The sequence below is a fragment of the Fukomys damarensis genome, unplaced genomic scaffold (assembly GCF_012274545.1).
Source record: "Fukomys damarensis isolate Sample0158 unplaced genomic scaffold, DMR_v1.0_HiC HiC_scaffold_19, whole genome shotgun sequence".
Classification (NCBI taxonomy): Eukaryota; Metazoa; Chordata; class Mammalia; order Rodentia; family Bathyergidae; genus Fukomys; species Fukomys damarensis.
The window spans coordinates 48,862,474-48,876,812 of record NW_022900931.1 but is presented as its reverse complement, the minus strand read 5'-3'; the positions used below and the strand labels follow the sequence as shown (position 1 = coordinate 48,876,812).

Genomic DNA, 14,339 nt, shown 5'->3' with positions numbered 1-14,339 from the left:
TGTGCGTTTGGGTTATTATTATTTTTGTAACAATCCCAAATCAAATCTGTCTCCAGGTTGGAGAGGCAGGAGCCCTGGGGTAAAGAAAGCAAAGCAAAAAAAAAAAAAAAAAAAAAAAAAAAAAAAAAAAAAAAAAAAAAAAGCGAAAAAAAAAAAAGAGAAGAACCTGTAATGTTAGGAGGAGAATAAAGGTGGAGGGGTAAGGAGCAGGGCTGGTTTGGAAGTCGGGGCTCTCCTGGCCCTGCTATTTATCCCCCACCACAGAGCAGCTTCCTAGACTTCTCCTGGAACCCAGGAACAGGAGGGCTGCAAGCAGAGGCTAGTGGTGGCTTTCTTCTGCAAGCCACACACTGCAAGCTGTGGGCAGGGAGACAGGTGTCATCCAGGCACCTGCTTCCATCGGAATGGGAGAGTCCCAGAAGAGATGTGACCCGCACACAGCGTGCAGCCAATGGGGGGACCCAGGGCCTCAACATGGATGTGGGTCCCTGCGAAGAAGCTTAGATTTGGAGAGAGAGGATGGTGGACGTGGCTCTTTCCACCCATTGCCTCCTACAATGAATGGAGCCAGACCATTTTCACAGAAACTGCCCCAGGGGACGGCAGAGCTTGGCTGCCCCTCCTGGCTCCAGCAGCTGTGGGAGAGGCGCTGCTCTGGGGCCCAACTGTGTCTGCTTCCCCTGCCACCGAGGGGCCCCTCACTCCTACCCAAGACCCCTGGACTGTTGCACGGCAACCACTCCTTTCATGGCATTGCTCAGCAACTCTTCCTCCAACCTGTGCCGCCTGCCCGTTCCCCCTCCGTCCCCCATGCCAGCCCTCTGTCCTTCCTCCCTCAGCAGCCAGGCAGACATAACAACAAAAATACTAAAAGGAGCTTCACCGCACTGAGCTGTTTCCTGCCCAAACAAAGGGGATAATGTGAACTCCGTGTGTGCATGTGTGTGTGTGCAGTCGTGCATGTGCGTGTATGTGCAAGTGTTATGAGTGTGTGTCTGTCTCTGTCTGTCTGAGTGAGATGCAGACAGTGATTGAGGAGGCGGCCCAAGGCCCAAGGATCCTGAGCAGGTGGACGGGTGATTGGACAGGAGACCGAGTGGAGGATCCTAGTCAGGGTTCATACCTCACCTTCGATGTCGCTCCATGCCACCCTCAAGGCCCGTCTCAGAGAGAGGAGTCCCAGGTGTGCATTTCATCGCTCCCTGAAACACGAAGCACTCAGCCCTCCCTCGACTCCCCATCTCCACACCATGGAGCCAGTGCCACAGCCTTTGCTATGCACCCCTCAGGCCTCTCCCTGGCACTGACCCTGGATTTCCCATCATCTACACACAGAGGGCTGGGTTCCCATCCCTGCTTTTGGTTTTCTGTCTTCCTTCTTGTGACCGAGCTGGTTGCCGTGGAGATGAGGTTGCTCAGCCTCCCCATCCTGCTGGCCTGCCCACCTCAGATCCTGGATGCTCTTAGCATCACACTCCCCTGCTCCAGCAGCATGTCCTCCCTGCTCTGACAATGGGCATGCAACACAGGGCAGCTGCAGTCCAGCGGCTCTGCCCACTCCTTCTGTTCAGGTAAAATATCCTCGTGAATCTTCTAGCCGCCCCCCCACCCGGGTAGGGCCCTGGGCACTGCAGGCAGCCCCTCATCTAAGCCAGGGCCTCCTCCTCTTGCAGCAGCAAGGGAGCGTTGGGTTCCTTGTCTCCCAGCACTCGCTTTTGGGAAAAAGACTTTTCCTCTTTGAGCTGAACCACTCTGTCCATATTACACAGAAGCCATATTTGTACTGGGGGTGGGGGGGCGAGGGCCGTTGTGCTGTGCGTCTGTCCTTGGGCGGGGGTGGGGGAAGGGAGCAGGGATTGTGTATCTTTATAATCTTTCTAACTCTCCTGTGCTAATCTCAGAGGGCCACCCTCAATATATCTGGATTATTCGTGTCGTTCGGCTGCCTCCTTTCTGCTGCTCTTACTGCTGCCAGGCTGCACGTACATAAGGGCCATTCTGGTATCCCTGGCACCAGGCACCTTGAGGGTCATGGCATCCTTGGCCTGCTTTTCTCCCATAAGGGAGCTAAATGTCTCCACCCCGTTTCGCTGGGACCTTGCTTTCCAGAGAGGTTTTTGGGTGGGGCATCTGACTGTCCCCTCTGCTCAATGCTGAAGGATGCTGGGATGGAGGAGGAGAAACCAACGGCACTGTCCAGGAAAGAGAGCCTCACCAGACCTTCGCCATACTCACTTTTCAGTCCACTCCATGTTGAAGCTGAAACTGGACCCGGTGTCCTGGGAGAGAAGAGAGAATTTCTACGAGGGGCCTATCCTTTCACACCTGGATCTGCGGTGCTGCACCCCAGGCACTCCTGTGTGAATGAAACAATGTCCTGCACAGAATTGGGGTCAAAATATCTCATGTTTTCTTCAAGGAATGAAAGTGTCTCCTCCCCCACTATATCTCATTATTGCCACTTACACTAAGCTCACCCCTCTGGAAGCCCAGGCTATGTCTCTGCAGCCAAGAAAATAAAATGCAGAGGTCGGTGAGGCCATAGCAGAGACCCTGGGAGAGCAGCAGCAGGGGTGTGGCCACCGAAGAGCAGAATATTGGTTTAGGAGGCCTGTGGGACTGGTGCCCCTTGTGCCTGCTGTCCAGGGAAACAGCAGCTCCACTCCCCAAGAGAAACTTCCCATTATGCTAAGACGCCAGGCCGATGAAACAGCTGCAGAGCCTTTACGTCCCACAACAGAAATATGAATAGAGATTACCTCATAGGCAACAGTCCCAGTTTAAAATACGCTATCCCAGTGTCCCCCAGAGCCTACTTTAATGTGTCAGACCATGTGTTCTGCTTGGTATGGGAGATGCATTCATGGCGCCCATAGGTGGTGAGGCAAATGCCCAATCGCTCCCTGAAGTGACATCATCGCATTCAGCAGTCCTCCCTCCCCCTCTCATCCAAACACCCATAATTCCAGATAGCAGCATGCACACCGGGCACCGCCTAGCACCCAACTTTCGGGTGTGTGCCACTGATACCCAACACGGGCACACAGATAAACACTTACGTTCTGCCCGCCCTGATACAAGCAGCGCTCCCACCAAGGAGCATGCACGCGTGCACAGATCCAACCGCAGTGGCACCATGGACGCACCTTCCTTCCCAAAGCGCACAGCCCTCTTGACCTTGCTTGGCTCCCGTTCTAAGGGATGGGGAAAGTGGCCGTCATCAGCTGCCTTCTCACCTCAATTTCCCAGCACCCTTCTTATCTCTGCCTCACCAGTCACCCCTGGCCCCTCTTACTTCCTTGAACTTGCAGAAGCCTCTCTTGCTGGAAAGTCTCCTGGTGTCTTCCTCTCCACCTTCGGGAAAATGCCTGCCATCTGGTCCTTGCTGTGTTCCTTTCCCGAGACCCTCCTGACCCCGTCAAGTCCAATCTCAAAACAGGAAGCCCCGGGTTGGTGCCCAGGCTGACCTGAGGCTCGGTAGCCAGTGGGTGTGGGGTAGGGCTTCCTGACTGCGGCCACATGGCCCTGCCCAGAACCCAAGGGCCTTCATTAGTCCTTGGCACTTATCGAGAAGCCACAGCCACTGACAGAGCTGCCAGCCCTTCTCTCCGCCTGCCCTGCACCCCAGTGCCATGGGGAACTGCCTGAAACAGGTGAGAGCCGCAGCCCCTCACTTCTTTGCCCCATGGTTCCCTATTTGCTCCTCAGTCCAGGTCTTTATATATCTTTCCTTTTCTCCTCACCTCTTAGCTCTTTCCTTCCTTGTTCCAGCATTTAAAATCTCTTTCCCTTCTGTCCTCCTTGCCCAAGTTTCCTGCCCTATTCTTTCTCCTCTCCCTCTCCTTTCAGCCAGTTCCAGGCAGAAAGCTCCTCCTTACCTGCCCTCTGTTCCCAGCTCTTCTCTGGCTTGCCTGGCACTCTGTGCTACCCCAATCCTCAGGCTCCCTGCTCTGTCCTTTTGCACCATCCCACTGTGTCCCCACAATGTCTTGCCTTCCCAGCTCTCCCGCTCACCTCTCTCCTGCCCTCCCTGGGGTCTGGGAGGTCTCTGATTTCCCCCTTTGGCTGCCTCCAGGTAAAGCCCTCCTTCTCACTCAACATGAATGAAAGTCAGTTGGATTTGGGAGACTATTCGTGGAATTATTCCAACGGTGAGAACACCACCTATGGACACTTCGAAGACTACAACTGGCTGGATTCTGCTGCGCCCTGCCACTCCTGTAACCTGCTGGATGAATCCTCGTTCCCCTTCTTTATCCTCTCCAGTGTTCTGGGTATTCTGGCCAGTGGAGCTGTCCTCTTTGGGCTGCTGAGACCTCTCTTCCACTGGCAGCTCTACCCTGCCTGGTCATTCTTGGCACAGATGGCCGTAGGCACTGGCCTCTTCAGCATCGTGTTGCCCATCCTGGCACCAGGGCTCAATAGTTCCCAGAGCACTATCTTGTGCCGCTTGGGCTACTGGATCTGGTACAGCTCAGCCTTTGCTCAAGCTCTGCTGATAGGGTGTCATGCTTGCCTGAGACCCAAACTGGGCACAGGCCAGATCCCAGGCCTCACCCTGGGGCTCATTATGGGACTTTGGGGAGTGGCTGCCCTATTAGGATTACCAGTCACTCTTGCCAGTGATATAACTCCTGGCTTCTGCACCTTGTCCTACAGCAGAGGTCTGGGTACTCTGCAGTCCATGCACGCTGTGGTTTGTTTTGCTATCTTCAGCTTGTTGCCCCTGGGTTTGTTGGGAGCCAAGGGACTGAGGAGGGCATTGGGCAGGAGTCCAGGTCCCTGGATTGACATCTTGTGGATGTGGTTCATTTTCTGGTGGCCTCATGGAGTGGTTCTGGGGTTTGACTCCCTAGTAAGGGCCAAAGTCTTGCTGTTGCCAAACTGTCTGGCCCAGCAGATTCTGGATCTGTCATTGCACCTGGCCGAAGTCCTGGCCATATTGCACTGTGTAGCTGCCCCTTTGCTCCTGGCCCTGTTCTTCCACCAAGCCACTCAGTCTTCCTTTCCTTCCCTGCCCCTCTCTACAAGACAGTCTTCTCATCTGGACAACACTGGAGGCAAAATCTAGCTCTTCTCCCACCTGTCAACCTGAATTAAAGTCTGTGCTGCTTTAATAAAGTGGGTAATCTCTTATTTTGTTTAGAGGTGAGGAGGAGAGACAGGAGAGTGGAGTGAGAAAGATGTTTCATGCTAGTGTCTTCTTGTAGGCCTCTGTCTCTCTGGCTGACCTCAGGGAGAAAGTGCCTTATAAACATTCTCAGAGCACACAGATGTTCTGTGAGGTGTGAGGTGCCTTCTCCAGCATGGAGATAAAGAGGAGCCTCTTGCACACTACCAAAACTAGAAGACAACGCTTCTTAACAGGATACTAAAGAAGAGAAGCAGTGACAGAAAACAAACAGAATAAGAGTAGAAACTGGAGAGAGACACACAGAAGAATGACAATAAAACCCGAAGCAGTAGGTTTCTCTCTGTGTGCAAAGTGTCCAGCTTCCCTCCCCATCTTGTCCTCTCTCTGGCTTTCTTTAGAGCTCAGAGTGTTGTGAGGGAGGTGGGCAAATCATCCTTGGAGGCATTTCTTAGTTCAGGACACAGACCAAGATAACCCAGACAGCAGTTTCCTATGAGTCAGCTTTTGCAGGTTCACTCTTGGGCAAGACCCTGATTCCCATGTGCACACGAATACACATTCACATGTGCATCTGTCCTTTCAGGGTTAAAACCCACATCCATGTTAAATGCATGCTTGTAAGTGAGTGTCAGTGTCTGATGCCATGCATAAGTGTGTGCACCCTGACCTTCCTCAACGCCCTCTCCTTATTAAATTCTGCACCCTCCCCTGTTCTCCCGGCAGGGAAGCAAGGTTGATGACTCACACCTTACCCAAATGAGTTCTTTCACTCTGGTTTGGAGGTCCAGTTTTCTCTGTGTAGGCTATGTAGAGGGAAGCAAGGCCAAGAAGTCATGAAGGGCGGAGAAACTTAGAGGGAGAGGACCTAATCTGATTCATCTTCTGCCTGGAATGCCTCAAATTTCCCTTTCAGACCCCAGCTCCTGAAATAAACCTTTCTTCCCCACATAAATGTTTCCTTCTACTTCCCACACTGTATCCTGATCTACTAGCCACTTTCTTTCCCAACGGATTTTTCTGGCTGCTTACTCATGTTTGTGGAGGCTTTTCTTCAGCCCTTCCCCTGATGAATTTGCGTGATGATTGGCAGTAAGTCTCTCTGATGTGGGGCACAACCTCTAGAGCCAACAAAAAAACCCACCCTCTACCCAGAAAAGATCACAACCAAAGTTCCTCTCTCCAACCCAACTAGAGCCTGGGGAAGCTTGAGCCAGTGCTTAGTGCATTCACCTGATTCTAGTTATTGTCATGGTTCAAAGATATGTCTTCCCTAGCACTTTTGCCTCAAGGGCTCTGCGTGACTCAGAGGGCTAGTGGGTAAGCAGGAGCATGCTGCAGGGGCGCAGAGATGACTTACAATATCTTAGGCAGAAGGATGCAAAAGGCGTGCGGACTTCACCGGAGTGGGTGCCTTGCTTGAGGAAGCCTCTAAATCTCCCACCTCCTGTCTCTTCGCAACCGCCAGGTTCAGCTCCTGATTGGTGCATCACAAAATGAAAGGCGGGATTTAGGGAAGGATTGAGACCAGGGAGACATTCTGAAACAGAAAGGAAGAAAAAGAAAATGAAGAGAAAGGAAGAAATTTACAAATCCAAATTACACGCAGGTCTTCAACCACAGTTGGCCAGTACATCCTAGTGTTTAAGTGTTTCATTTTTTTTTTTCAGTCTCCTTTCAAAACTACCCCTCCTGTCTCACAGTCCTACCAGACGTTGTTCTCCTCCCTTGCGAGGGACTGAATTTAGAGGCTGACCTAGTTGAGAAGGAGGAAGGGCCGTTGTTGACTCCCTGAATCTTCCAGTGTCAACCTAATGCAGGGAGGTTTCGCTTAAGACCACTGGGGTGGTCTTATCCATTTCCGCCTGTGCCTCCAGATAGAATCTCCTCATGGAGTCCACGGAGAGAGATCCCAAACTCCCAGGAAACAGTCTATCACATCCCTCACAAAGAAAAAGCAGCGGCAGGCGCCTACAGCTGATAAGAGGTCAGAACGGGCGGGAGACAAGTATCCTCTCAGTGATCTCCTCCTGCTCCCACCCTGCTGGCCCTGCCTGGGTCCCTCCAGGGGCTTCCCTTTCCCTGCCATTATCTGTGCTGCATCTGGCCAGTCCTTCCTTAAGTCTAATCCTGGCCTCAGTCGTTTCTCGAATGCTTTCCTCAGAGGCCTGCTACCCACGGCCTTTTGACTCCCTGCATCACCAACAACCTCTATGAAATTGGTCTGAATCTGGCGTCTTTTCTGTAACTCTTCAGGAATACAAATCCTGTTTCCTTAGCATCCTTAAGAATTTAATTTGAAGGTTGGCAGGGACTTTAGCTGTATATGAGTTATTGGCCCTCCTGGCTAAGAAAAAAAAAATTCCTCTCAGAAAGATGAGAGTCAGGGAAGTAAGCTCCTGGGAACTCACAGAGCCCTGGGGAGGGTTGATTTGCATTAAGGAAAGGGACTCATTTCTTGAGGGAAGTTTGAACATCACATTGAGACTCATATTTCATATAGCTCAGGCTGTGGCCTCTCTCCCAGTCTCCCATTCCTATATCATCTCTGTCCCATTGTCACTCTCTGGGGAATTCTGATTGAAGACTTCACTGGGATTTCAAACCCAATTCATGGCCAACTCAAATTGCCAAGGATTTGCATGAAAACCACCATTTGCTATCTAATTATTCTGACAACAGCAGCCCGCCGTCTGGGCACAAGGAGAATCGCAGTTTTAATTAACAATAATGTACCTTTCAGATGAACGTGACTGTTTAGGTTAATTAACAAGTCCGAGTCCTTCCAAATCATCACTAGACATCTCAGTGATTTGGGGAGGAGGGGTGTGGAGCACCTGGAGGGGCAAAAATTTGGGAGTTTTTAAAAGTCAGTTCGGCAAAAATATGTTAACTTTCTTCTTTCCTGCAACTACTTGATGAAAGCAAGAGGAAACCTCTAGGATACATCTGCTAGAACACTGGGTTAGAGGAATTTAGGGACTATGGTTTAGGATAATATCTCCGGCATCATTTCACATTATATTTAGGAAATCTTGTAGACACGTCTTTATAAATGAAAGTACTAAGTCATTATAATTCCCAAGTATTCATTTCCTGGTCATTTGCAAACTTGGTTTCTAGTGCAAGAGTCCTGACTTCTCTTTTGCTGGCTTTCTTCCAACCTTTTCTCTGTATGCTCCTAAACATTTAGAGGCATTTTAAGTTGCCTGCTCCTTAAGATTTCCCAGATAATGTCTCAAGACCCATCTATGCCCCTCTAAAGGGTAATTTTTATACTCTTTCCTGGTATAGTCTCTGTGTCCTGGAAGAATATTTTGTATGTAGCTCCAAACTGCATCTTCCATCTTTCTGATCGTATGGCTCAAGCTTTGTTTTGTCTTTCTAAATTGGGTAGTACTAATGCCTGGGAGTGGGGAATAAAGATAGGGAGACAGTTATAGGGGTTGTCTTCACTTGATCTTAGCCAAAAGGCCGAGAAGTGATAGGGTCTGCCTTCAGACAGACCAGATTTGGCATTTGGTTCCTTCCTACTGCACTCAGTCAGCCCCAAGCACATTGTACTATCCCACAGGATGACTAGGATCAGCCAACAGCTTGGCTCTTCCCCTTCCTCACCAAGCTTTGTGCCCAGCAGCAACTTTTTCATCCTTTCAAAGGGCAAGCCTCTTTTTCATGGGAAAAGCCTTTGCACTTGATATCTCTTCTGTCCAGAATTCTCTTTCCTGTGCTTTCTGTCTGATGAGCTAGCACCTTCTTATTTTTGGAGTCTTCATGCAAATATGGACTCCTGGAACTCTGCCCTTTCCTGCTGTGTTCTGGAACATAGCTCAGACACCCCTGTATGCATTTGTTATGAGGCTGCTTCCAAAACATGTATCCCATGCTAAACCTGCTTTGCTCATTCTCCTACAAGCTTCCCAGTTTATTGCCTGGCCACCCTTTCCTCCCAACACTAGAGAATAAGAGATCAAGTCACTTCCTGGCATATAGTCAGAGCTCAGTAAACATTTAATAAATATGTGAATCAATTAATTTCATACAAATGAAGCAAGATTCCCCAGTAATGAGGCATCATGATCCAATGGAGAAGAAGAACAAACAAGTCAAAAATCGCTGCAGAGAATGGTGAACAAATGACTTTCTTTCCCCTAGTCCCCTGGGGTATCACTCTTGTGTCATCAGTCCTTTGGGGCTGAAGAAACTGAAGGACTGTCAGGACAAGATTTCTGGATCCCTGGCCCTTCCTTGTTTGGTGTCAATTTAGGGCTGACAGAGCTGGGGGACTTCATCGTGGTTCTTGACCAAATGGAGACTCGATGTTTCCTTTTCCTTGGGATGCTGCCGGGCTTGGGACAGCAAGGAAAGGTGAGGAATGACTGTCACGTTTCATCCATTCTGGAGGAAGAGAAAGTCACAGGACACTCCCCAAAGTTTGAGGATAAAGTGTTCAAATTCTAAGTCCAACTGCACCTCAGGAGAGGCCCACATGCTCTTGAACCTGAAGGTCATTTCAGCCTCCATGTTGATTTTTTTATTTTATTTTTATTTTTTTGATTTAGTTTAGTGCTCCTGCCAGCCTTACCCCTTCCTTATCTCTAAGCACCACTTCTTTCTCTCACCTTCTGGCCTTTGTCTCCCCGCTGTGGCAATTTATCTTTATTCAATTCTGGGTAAATAGGTTAACCCTTTAAAGTACTGAAGGATGTATCACAATTAATTGTACTAATTTCCAGAGCTATGAGAAGTACTGGCAGGTGTAGAAATGAATTACAATGTAAGACAGTGGCATCTCCCTGGACCCATCTGCTCCCTTCTATTACCTTCCTCCCTCCCTCCCTCCCTCCCTCCTTCACTTCATTCCTTTCTTCTGTGGTTGTCAAGTTCCCCAGTTCCCTTCTGAACAACCCTGGATATACTTGGATGGAAGAGTAGATGGGAAACTCCCAAAGCCCTCAGTCTCCAAGACCTCTCAGGCCAGGTTTCTGTTTTACAGCCCCTGGTCAGCACCTATCCCACTGCCAAATCCAGTTACTTGTGTGACTGAGAGGGTCGCCCAGGAGGACTTGGAGAGAGAAAGTGTCATTTTCCTCACAGTTCTCTACACTAGTCATTGTTTTTGCTTGTTCTACCCACTGGACCTTAAACCCTCCAGCATTTGATTCCTTGCTTTATTCAAACGAAATATTTTTTATTGTGGGTATAGGTTTATAATACATAATGATTCCATTCACCTTGGAGGATTGATATTTGTACATACTTCATTATGATCATTTTTACTTCCCCTTCCTCAAACCCTCCCCTCTCCTTCCTTTCCTAGGTCCCCTTCCCATTTTCAAAGATTCTGTCTCCTTGTTTCCTACTACTTCTCTTTTATTTTACTCTTTAAATTAATTATATTTTGGGTTTCTCATGTGAGAGAATCCATGCAAACATCCATCCTGTTTCTCGTTTGTTCATTTAACATTTTGGTGTCAGGATCTATCCATTTTCCTGCAGATGACTCAAATTTGATCTTCTTTAAGGCTGAGTTCTACTGCTTCTTTTTACTACCTAGCTGCATCAACTCCCAGTCATTTTCCAGATAATGGAATAAAATAGCTAATGCTAAGCATCGTATGTACTGTTCTTGGATCTTTGTGTTATCTGATTCAGACGTTAACCAACTCTAGGAAGTCACAGAATCATTCTGTCACCATTCCCATGTTACTGAATACTGATGTGTGTGAAGAATACTGATGTGCAGCTGGGAATGATGTGCATACCTATAATCCCAGCCCTCCAGAGGCTGAGGCAGGAGAATGGAAGTAAATTTGAGGACATTCTCGGCTACATAGTGAGTTCAAGGCCAGTCTGAACTACATAGCGAGACTCTGTCTCAGAAAAAAAAAAAAATGATGTACTGAGGGCTAGGGTAACTTAACCGAGATCACAGAGCTAGGAAGTTATGGCTGGGGTTCAGACCTGGGACCTGATTCCAAAGATCTTACAGTTCCCCAGCACACAAACTGCTTCTAGAGAGGTTTACTCTGTTCATCCAGGGAGAGGCCAGTGGACATAGGGCTCCTTCCACTTTCAAGCAAGCATCAGGAAACTATCCTGGCTATCTGGTTTCTTGGTCTTGTGTCTGCTTTTTAAATGATTATTTTATTTATGTATACTTGGGCCATGCCTGCCTGTAGCTCAGTTTCACAGGTGGGAGAGAATATCTATGGTAATAAATTTTCTATCTGCCTTTCTTCAAATGCCCTCCCTGCCCCAAACCTCTTACATTTTAGTATATTTCCCAGAGGTGGTCTTCATGTTTAAAATTTAGAAAAAATCTTTTTTTGTTTTTGTTTTTGAGACAGGGTCTAGTTATATAGTTTGAGCTGGCCTCGAATTTATTGCTGTATTTCCCAAAAAATAACACCAGAAAATGAGCTTCAGCAGGATTTTTCATGCTGCTTATAATATAACCCCTACCTTAAAAATAAAACCCAGTTAAGATTGGCAGCCAAGAGTATGGATGGGTTGAGGGGTTGGAGGGAGGGCAGGGGGAAAAATAAGAACCAAGATATATCATGTACAGGTACAAATTCTCAATGATGAATGTCATTATATTATACACCTATTAATAATAAACAATGAAAAAAAGAAAGATTGCCAGCCAGATGGATGCATTCAGTATGTCTTTTGGAACACATTATATATATGTATTGGATTATAAAATAATATTAATATATAATTAAATATAATAATATTATTAACACTATTTTAAATAAATGACAGTGCAAACTATAATTAAGTATTAGTGAATACCCAAGCAGCACCTTTGGAGAAGAGGTAAACTCTTCTGTAAATAGATGAAAAGGAGACTTATTGCTAAATGACCAATCCAAGTATAGATACAATGTACACACTTGATAACAGACATTTGTGTATAACACCAATCTTCATAATGTGATATGTCATGTGTCGTGATGGACATACTTAATGCCCTTGTGTGAAATAAAGAAAAGTTTTCTGAATTTTTGTGCCTGCCATGTTTTGTCTCTTTCGTGTGGACAAACATTCTCAACTGTCATCATTTTTGTTGCCACTCCTGTCTCCTATGTCTTCAATTAACACTCGATTTAATGGAAACTTTGTGAAGCCCACCCTGCAGGAGATTGAGACTTGGGTGAAGAATTCATGGAATAAAATTGCTGACAGCTGTGTTGCTGACATACTACATGTGAGCCACATGGACAAGAGGCACTCATGTAAGTAGAGCTCTATTGTTGGGCATGAGAGATTGGGGCCAGTGGTTCCAAGGGAAATGGAGTCCCAAGCAATTCAGGCTGAAATCTGAGGTTTGGAGAGAGATGATGATGTTCCAGAAGATGACATGACCATATTTATATAAATGTAGATTTTTGTCCATTAAATACTTCATTGTATATATATCTACCATGTTTTGCTTATCCATTCATCTATTGATGAGCATATAGGCCACTTCCAAGATTTAGCTTTGGTGAATCATGCTGCTAAAAATGTAGGAATGCATGTATCATTGTAATAGGATGACTTTTAACTCTTTCATGAAGCTACACTGAACAGGAATACCTTGGTCAAATGGAATTTCTATCTTTAGTTTTTTAAGGACTCTCCATACTGATTCCTGTACTGGTTGTACTTATTTACATGACATTTTGTGTGCAGAGAATACAGAAGTGTAAGGAACATTTGCCCTTACACACTCCTCCAAGGTGGCTGTGGTAGATTCTGAAAGCCAATTACTTAGAGGAGACAAAATGGGTGTGGAGCCCTGGAGAAGAAAGCTCTTTACAAATTAATTAGCTCACTCCTGTCTGTGATCATAGGGAAAGGTCAGGAAGAAGTGGACAGTCTCTGTTGTCAGCCTGGAGTCTTCCAAATGCGGAACCATGCCTCTCTTCTCTTCCACCCCATTGTCCCTTTCAAGGCTGAGAATAGGGCTGCTCACTTCAAAGATTTGGTTGATTAACATGAGGAGATTTGTAGAAAGCTTTGGGGTACGAAAGGAGCACAAGGAGGGAAGGTCATCGGGCTAGCAAAAATGGCAGAAATTAAATAAATTTTAATAGAGATTAATGCAAAACCTATGTTTAAAAGAATCAATTGCACAAAACAGGATAGAAGAGAGAGGGCTCAACAGAAGTTCTCACAAAAAGACTCAGAGGTTTCCCTTGGCTACAGGCTAGCGACGAGTCAATAGTATGTGTGGCAGCCAAAAAGCTAATGCAGATTCAAACTGCATTGAGATAACGCAGTGCACAGCACGCAGGAGGAGAGCTCACCACCGCTGACCCAGACAGGACATATTTAGAATGGAAGGGCTCAGCCCTGGATACCACGTGTTAAAAGGGCCATTAACAAATTAGAGCTCCGAAAAGGCAGCGGCCAAGATGGTGACCACCGAGAGAGTGTGTAAGGAGGAGCTGGACGGAGCAAAGGTGTACTGCGAAAATGTGAAACATATTCAGCTCTCTTTCAAATAACTGAATCGTCTTGCTGTGAAAGAAGCATCCGATGTGTGTGTAGCTTCAGAACTAGAAACACTGGATGGGAAGAAGTAACAGGGAGACCGATTCGGGCTGGATGTGAGGACAGGCTTACCACAACTGGACCTGTGCCATAGGGGTGGACTGTCACATTCTTGTTCGTGGAAGAAAGAGAGGGAGCCAAGAAGGAGGGAGGGAAGGAGGAAGAAAGTTGTATATGTATGAGCATATCGCGTGTTCTACACGGATCTATGTTCTCGTTTCACAGTGAGGAGAATAACAGATGTGGGCTTGCCTGTGTGCAGTTTAGAGACCAACATGAAAGGCAAAGATTAAATACATAAACACACAGATAAATTACAAATGTTGCTACGAGAGAAAAGAACTGCTATCAAAGGGAATAGGAAAAGAGGGTAGGAACAGTTTGAGTTATGAGTCTGCAGTCACATAAAGGATTTGAACTGTGGCAGAAGGGTAAGGAATTATCTGAACATAGTAGAGGGTACCCCGTGCTTTGGGACAGAACTGGGAACAGCCCTGTGGCTCTCTCTCAGGGGGCAGTGTGTCAGTCACCAGGAGAGAGATTTTCAGCAGTCCTTGATCCACCTCAAGATATTCTGAATCAGAATATTTGACACCAGAGACTCTGAAACCCTATGATAACGGGTTAAAGGAAAGAGCTAGGTGAAAATGCACATTCTTTG

The 14,339-nt window shown here is 47.2% G+C and overlaps 1 protein-coding gene across 1 annotated transcript; it reads left to right on the top strand.

Annotated features, from left to right (window-relative positions):
• Nucleotides 1-8: 8 nt before the first annotated feature.
• Nucleotides 9-10,464, top strand: Ackr1 (atypical chemokine receptor 1 (Duffy blood group)). The gene is made up of 2 exons (XM_010608082.2): nt 9-3,653; nt 4,076-10,464. Exons 1-2 carry the CDS (start codon nt 3,633-3,635, stop codon nt 5,069-5,071), a joined length of 1,017 nt encoding a protein of 338 aa, XP_010606384.1. The 5' UTR covers nt 9-3,632; the 3' UTR covers nt 5,072-10,464.
• Nucleotides 10,465-14,339: the final 3,875 nt, after the last annotated feature.